This window comes from Scomber japonicus, chromosome 12 (assembly GCF_027409825.1).
Source record: "Scomber japonicus isolate fScoJap1 chromosome 12, fScoJap1.pri, whole genome shotgun sequence".
Taxonomy (NCBI): Eukaryota; Metazoa; Chordata; class Actinopteri; order Scombriformes; family Scombridae; genus Scomber; species Scomber japonicus.
The window spans coordinates 35,881,191-35,888,690 of NC_070589.1; the positions used below are offsets into that span (position 1 = coordinate 35,881,191).

General features: G+C 54.2%; 2 protein-coding genes across 2 annotated transcripts in view; one reads left to right on the top strand and one right to left on the bottom strand.

Annotated features, from left to right (window-relative positions):
- Positions 1–3,475, top strand: part of impa1 (inositol monophosphatase 1) — a 15,688-nt gene extending 12,213 nt beyond the window's left edge. Inside the window, exons 8-9 of the mRNA XM_053330346.1 lie at positions 94–245; positions 3,255–3,475. Coding sequence (XP_053186321.1) covers positions 94–245; positions 3,255–3,382 — 280 coding nt within the window. The 3' untranslated portion in view covers positions 3,383–3,475. The remainder of the gene's footprint in view (positions 1–93; positions 246–3,254) is intronic.
- A 383-nt stretch (positions 3,476–3,858) lies between these two features.
- LOC128369848 (E3 ubiquitin-protein ligase RNF31-like) overlaps positions 3,859–7,500 on the bottom strand; it is a 12,452-nt gene continuing 8,810 nt past the window's right edge. The window contains exons 9-12 of the mRNA XM_053330918.1: positions 6,187–6,300; positions 5,921–6,114; positions 5,003–5,171; positions 3,859–4,219 (exon numbers count right to left, since the gene is read on the bottom strand). Of these exons, the coding sequence (XP_053186893.1) occupies positions 4,082–4,219; positions 5,003–5,171; positions 5,921–6,114; positions 6,187–6,300 (615 nt within the window). The 3' untranslated portion in view covers positions 3,859–4,081. The remainder of the gene's footprint in view (positions 4,220–5,002; positions 5,172–5,920; positions 6,115–6,186; positions 6,301–7,500) is intronic.

Consider the following 7,500-nt stretch of genomic DNA (forward strand, 5'->3'; position numbering starts at 1 on the left):
GTGTGTATATAAAGTGTGTATCTGTGTGTATGTGTGTCTATGTGCAGTGTGTATATAAAGTGTGTATCTGTGTGTATGTGTGTCTATGTGTAGTATACGTGGAGCAGGAACAGCAGCCATCAACATGTGTCTGGTTGCCAGCGGTTGCGTTGAAGCGTATTATGAGATCGGGATCCATGTCTGGGACGTTGCAGCCGGGTCGCTCATCGTGTCCGAGGCCGGCGGAGTCCTGCTGGACACGGACGGTAAGAACCAAACCGTCTCACATCCATTCAGTCAGCAACCACTCCATGTCTGCTGATATCACAAATACAGCGATCGCTATGAGACACAATCACTTCCTCTCGTATCAAATCACTAAACGCTTTCTGAGCTCAACCAGAAAACTATCTCGTCTCTTCCTCTTATCCTGGTCGGGGGGGCAGCTGCCTAAGCAGGAAGCCCAGACTTCCCTCTCCCCAGCCACTTCGTCCAGCTCTTCCCGGGGGATCCCGAGGCGTTCCCAGGCCAGCCGAGAGACATAGTCTCTCCAGCGTGTCCTGGGTCTCCTACCGGTGGGACGGGCCCTGAACACCTCACCAGGGAGGCGTCCGGGAGGCATCCTGACTAGATGCCCGAGCCTCCTCATCTGGCTCCTCTCAACGCGGAGGAGCAGCGGGTCTACTCCGAGCTCCTCCCGGATAACTGAGCTTCTCACCCTATCTCTAAGGGAGAGCCCAGCCAGCCTACGGAGGAAGCTCATTTCAGCCGCTTGTACCCGCCATCTTGTTCTTTGGGTCACGACCCAAAGCTCATGACCAGAGGTGAGGGTAGGAACCCAAAGCTCATGACCAGAGGTGAGGGTAGGAACCCAAAGCTCATGACCAGAGGTGAGGGTAAGAACCCAAAGCTCATGACCAGAGGTGAGGGTAGGAACCCAAAGCTCATGACCAGAGGTGAGGGTAGGAACCCAAAGCTCATGACCAGAGGTGAGGGTAGGAACCCAAAGCTCATGACCAGAGGTGAGGGTAGGAACCTTTCGGCTCAGCTCTCTCTTCACCACAACGGATCTGTGCAGAGTCCGCATTACTGCAGACGCCGCACCGATCCGCCTGTCGGTCTCACGCTCCATCCTTCCCTCACCTCACCGAACTCCTCCCATGTCCGGGTTTTTGCCTCAGCGACCGCCCTAGCTGCGCTCCGCTTGGTCTGCCGGTACCTGTCTGCTGCCTCCGGAGTCCTACAGGACAATAAGGTCCTATAGGACTCCTTCTTCAGCTTGACGGCATCCCTCACCGCCGGTGTCCACCAGCGGGTTCGGGGATTGCCGCCCCGACAGGCACCGACCACCTTGCGGCCACAGCTCCGGTCGGCTGCCTTAACAATGGAGGCACGGAACATGGCCCACTGAGACTCAATGTCCCCCGCCTCCCCCGCCTGGTGGTTGAAGCAGTGACCCGATCCTGAGGTCACCAAACCGGACCCCCTCCACACCCTGGCTGCGCCTAGAAATCCTGTCCATAAAGATTATGAACAGGATCGGTGACAAAGGGCAGCCCTGGCGGAGTCCAACCCTCACTGGAAACAAGTCTGACTCATTACCGGCAATGTGGACCAAGCTCTGACACCGGTCATACAGGGAACGGACGGCCCGTATCAGGGGGTCCGATACCCCGTACTCCCGGAGAACCCCCCACAGGACTCCCCGAGGGACACGGTCGAATGCCTTCTCCAAGTCCACAAAACACATGTGGACTGGTTGGGCCCCATGCACCCTCAAGGATCCTGCAGAGGGTGTAGAGCTGGTCCACAGTTCCACGGCCCGGACGAAAACCACACTGCTCCTCCTGAATCTGAGGTTCGACTATCCGACGGACCCTCCTCTCCAGCACCCCCGAATAGACCTTACCAGAGAGGCTGAGGAGTGTGATCCCCCTGTAGTTGGAACACACCCTCCGGTCCCCCTTCTTAAAAAGAGGGACCACCACCCCAGTCTGCCAATCCAGAGCCACTGCCCCAGATGTCCACGTGGATCTCATCCACCCCCGGGGCCCTGCCACCGAGGAGCTTTATAACCACCTCGGCGACCTCCGCCCCAGAGATAGGAGAGCCCACACCCGAGTCCCCCGGCCCTGCTTCCTTACCGGAAGGCGTGTCGTGAGATTGAGGAGGTCTTCGAAGTATTCCTTCCACCGATCCACAACGTCCCGAGTCGAGGTCAGCAGCGCACCGTCCCCACCGTACACAGTGTTTACGGTGCACTGCTTCCCCCTCCTGAGACGCCGGATGGTGGTCCAGAATCTCTTCGAAGCCGTCCGGAAGTCGTTCTCCATGTCCTCACCGAACTCCTCCCATGTCCGGGTTTTTGCCTCAGCGACCGCCCTAGCTGCGCTCCGCTTGGTCTGCCGGTACCTGTCTGCTGCCTCCGGAGTCCCACAGGCCAATAAGGTCCTATAGGACTCCTTCTTCAGCTTGACGGCATCCCTCACCGCCGGTGTCCACCAGCGGGTTCGGGGATTGCCTCCCCGACAGGCACCGACCACCTTGCGGCCACAGCTCCGGTCGGCCGCCTTAACAATGGAGGCACAGAACATGGCCCACTCGGACTCAATGTCCCCCGCCTCCCCCGGTACGTGGTCCAAGCTCTCCCGGAGGTGTGAGTTGAAACTCTCTCTGACAGGAGACTCTGCCAGACGTTCCCAGCAGACCCTCACAATGCGTTTGGGTCTGCCAGGTCTGACCGGCATCCCCCCCCCCATCGGAGCCAACTCACCACCAGGTGGTGATCAGCTGACAGCTCCGCCCCTCTCTTCACCCGAGTGTCCAAGACATGCGGCCGCAAGTCCGACGACACGACTACAAAGTCAATCATGGAACTGCGGCCTAGGGTGTCCTGGTGCCAAGTGCACATATGGACCCCCCCCCCCCCCCCTTATGCTTGAACATGGTGCTCGTTCACAGAAGTCCAATAACTGAACACACTGAGAACAATAAGTAATACTCCAGCTGTTCACTTTGAAGAGTTTTAACATTTTAACATCGAGTCGACTCACAAATAACGAAATGTGTAAAAACTTCAACTTGTAACTTGTTCAGTTTTTGTTTCTGACTGATGTCACAGTACCAGGGTCTGGTTCTGGTTCTGGTCTAACAGGGTCTGGGTCTGGTTCTGGTCTAACAGGTTCTGGGTCTGGTTCTGGTCTAACAGGGTCTGGGTCTGGTTCTGGTCTAACAGGGTCTGGTTCTGGTCTAACAGGGTCTGGTTCTGGTTTCAGGGGGTCCAGCAGACCTGATGTCTCGGAGGATCGTTGCTGCAAACAGACGAATCATCGCTGAGCGTCTCGTTAAAGAGATCGAACCCTTCAGTCCAATCAGAGACGACGCTGCGCCGGCCAATCAGTGACGACGCTGCGCCGGCCAATCAGAGACGACGCTGCGCCGGCCAATCAGAGACAACGCTGTATTTGTTTAGTTTTATTAAATTTGTGACAAAAAAACAAAATGTCTGATTTCTGTTTGTTACAGTTTAATATGTTCATCACAGGTTGTCATGGAAACAGGAAGTAGGTTGTCATGGAAACAGGAAGCAGAGACGTATTAATATATTGTTACACAAATAAATAAAAAGGTGCTAACACAGTGCTAACAGGGCTAACGGCGCTAGCAGGCGCTAGCAGGCGCTAACAGTGCTAACGGCGCTAGCAGGCGCTAACAGTGCTAACGGCGCTAGCAGGCGCTAACAGTGCTAACGGCGCTAGCAGGCGCTAACAGGGCTAACGGCGCTAGCAGGCGCTAACAGTGCTAACGGCGCTAGCAGGCGCTAACAGTGCTAACGGCGCTAGCAGTGCTAGCAGGCGCTAACAGTGCTAACAGTACTAGCAGGGGCTAACAGTGCTAACAGTACTAGCAGGCGCTAACAGTGCTAGCATTCAGCTCGTTAAAGTCTTTCTGACCAAACAACCAATCAAAAGCCACCTGCAGGATGATGTCACCATGATTAAGACAGGTGATTGGTCTTTATCGGTGCATGATGTCACCGCAGGAGGAAGTCTCTTGTTGGTTGCTACGGTGACAGAGTTCTGCCTCCTGATTGGCTGGTGTGTTAGGGGGCGGAGTCACTCAGCAGCAGGTGAGGGGGCGGAGCTCCAGCGGCCACAGCCGAGGTCAGGGGGCAAAGGTCATCGTGCAGTTTGAGCGGAGAGCGTCGCTGCTTCCGAAGAGGAACGCTATTGGTCAGTGTCTGCAGGGGGCACAGAACACTGAGCTGTGATTGGCCGAACACTGAAAGTGATCCCTCAAGGTCATGATGTCATCATACCATATAAGGAGAATAATATAATAAACATATATAAGGAGAATAATATAATAAACATGTATAAGGTAAATATAATAATATAATATAATAAAATATATACGGTGAATAAAGTGGTTCCTTTATGCTGATTACATTAACAGGAAGTGATAAATCATAAATAAAGGTTTAAAGGACTGTTGGCCTATCAACCCTGTGTAGGTGATGTCACTGCTCTGTGTAGATGATGTCACTGCTCTGTGTAGGTGATGTCACTGCTGTGTAGATGATGTCACTGCCCTGTGTAGATGATGTCACTGCTCTGTGTAGATGATGTCACTGCTCTGTGTAGATGATGTCACTGCTGTGTAGATGATGTCACTGCTCTGTGTAGATGATGTCACTACTGTGTAGATGATGTCACTGCTCTGTGTAGATGATGTCACTGCTGTGTAGATGATGTCACTGCTCTGTGTAGATGATGTCACTGCTCTGTGTAGATGATGTCACTGCTCTGTGTAGATGATGTCACTGCTGTGTAGATGATGTCACTGCTCTGTGTAGATGATGTCACTGCCCTGTGTAGATGATGTCACTGCCCTGTGTAGATGATGTCACTGCTCTGTGTAGATGATGTCACTGCTCTGTGTAGATGATGTCACTGCTCTGTGTAGATGATGTCACTGCCCTGTGTAGATGATGTCACTGCTCTGTGTAGATGATGTCACTCACCATGCGGAGGCGGTGTGCGTAGAGCGGTTCTGGCTCCTCGGGTTTCCTGGTCGGCACGGCAACGAGCCATCGCTGCAGCTCTGCCACCATTTCCCCCGGGCTGAAGAGGACCGCCGGGTCGGCACGGCAACGGTTAATTAGCTCCACCAAACGCTCCTTATAGTGGATCCTGCCAAGAGACACACATTTACACACCAGACCAGGACCAGGGACCAGGACCAGGGACAAGACTGGGACCGGGGACTGGGACCGGGGACTGGGACAAGACTGGGACCGGGGACAAGACTGGGACCAGGGACAAGACTGGGACCAGGGACAAGACTGGGACCAGGGACTGGGACCGGGGACTGGGACAAGACTGGGACCGGGGACAAGACTGGGACCAGGGACAAGACTGGGACCAGGGACAAGACTGGGACCAGGGACTGGGACCGGGGACTGGGACAAGACTGGGACCAGGGACAAGACTGGGACCAGGGACAAGACTGGGACCAGGGACTGGGACCGGGGACAAGACTGGGACCAGGGACAAGACTGGGACCAGGGACTGGGACCGGGGACAAGACTGGGACCAGGGACAAGACTGGGACCGGGGACTGGGACCAGGGACAAGACTGGGACCAGGGACTGGGACCGGGGACTGGGACCGGGGACAAGACTGGGACCAGGGACAAGACTGGGACCGGGGACTGGGACCGGGGACTGGGACCGGGGACTGGGACCAGGGACAAGACTGGGACCGGGGACTGGGACCGGGGACTGGGACCGGGGACTGGGACCAGGGACTGGGACCAGGGACAAGACTGGGACCAGGGACTGGGACCGGGTACTGGGACCGGGGACTGGGACCAGGGACAAGACTGGGACCAGGGACTGGGGCCAGACTGGGACCAGGGACTGGGGTACTGGTGGTCTTACTGGCAGTATCCTCGGTACTCAGGGGGGGCCGGCAGTCCGCAGGGTTCCTCTCTGCCGTCGTCTCTCAGCTCCACCGAACAACCACCTGAGAGCTCACCTGTGGGACCGGCGTCAGGTGACCCGGGGTCAGGTGACCCGGCGTCAGGTGACCCGCCACCAGCCGGTTCCAACCAGGAAGGGGACACTCTGTAGTACTAGGAGACAGGAAGGACCTCATCAGTCCAGCATCCAGCACCCTGCCCCCCCGGTCTGGGTCCGGTTCTTACCTGTAGCAGCAGGTGCAGGCGCGGAACGCTCCAGTCTCTCAGGTGGTACAGACAGTCTCTGGGGTGGTGAGCGTGCAGACCTTTAGAACCGCAGTCCGCAGAGAACCTGCAGGCCTGAGAACCACAAACACATAAACGAGTTAGACCCTGACCCCCTTCAGAACCTGGTCTCTGCAGGTCCAGGAACAGTCCCAGTGTGAGCAGCTGCTGACAGACCCGGCACGGTTCCCTCATGTTCCTTAAGGTTACTTTATGTTCCCTAATGTCCATGGATGTTCCCTTAGGTTCCCAAACATTCTCTAATGTTCCCTGACGTTCCTTAAAGTTACTCTATGTTCCCTAACGTTCCCTAATGCTCCCAAGGTTCCCACACATTCTGTAATGTTACCTACGGTTCCGTAACGCTACGTAAGGTTCCCTAACGTTCCTTCAGGTTACTTTATTTTCCCTAACGTCTACTGATGTTCCCTAACGTTCCCAAGATTCCCTAACGTTCCCAAGGTTACCAAACATTCTCTAATGTTCCCTGACGTTCCTTAAAGTTACTCTATGTTCCCTTACGTCCACTGATGTTCCCTTAGGTTCCCTAACGTTCCCTTATGCTCCCAAGGTTCCCACACATTCTGTAATGTTACCTACGGTTCCGTAACGCTACGTAAGGTTCCCTAACGTTCCTTCAGGTTACTTTATTTTCCCTAACGTCTACTGATGTTCCCTAACGTTCCCAAGATTCCCTAACGTTCCCAAGGTTACCAAACATTCTCTAATGTTCCCTGACGTTCCTTAAAGTTACTCTATGTTCCCTTACGTCCACTGATGTTCCCTTAGGTTCCCTAACGTTCCCTTATGCTCCCAAGGTTCCCACACATTCTGTAATGTTACCTACGGTTCCGTAATGCTACGTAAGGTTCCCTAACGTTCCTTCAGGTTACTTTATTTTCCCTAACGTCTACTGATGTTCCCTAACGTTCCCAAGGTTACCAAACATTCTCTAATGTTCCCTAATGTTGCCTAAGGTTCTCTAATGTTCCCTAACGTTCCTTAAGGTTGCCTAAGGTTCCCTAATGCTCCCAAGGTTCCCACACATTCTCTAATGTTACCTACGGTTCCCTAACGCTGTATAAGGTTCCCTAATGTCTCCTAATGTTCCTTAAGTTTACTTAATGTTACCTAACGTCCCCTGATGTTCCGTAAGGTTCCTTAATGTTCTGTAATGTTCTTTAATGTTCCCTGATGTTCCCTAATGTTCTCTAATGTTCCCTGATGTTCCTAAACGTTCCATAATGTCCCCAAATGTTCCCTTATCTTACCAAA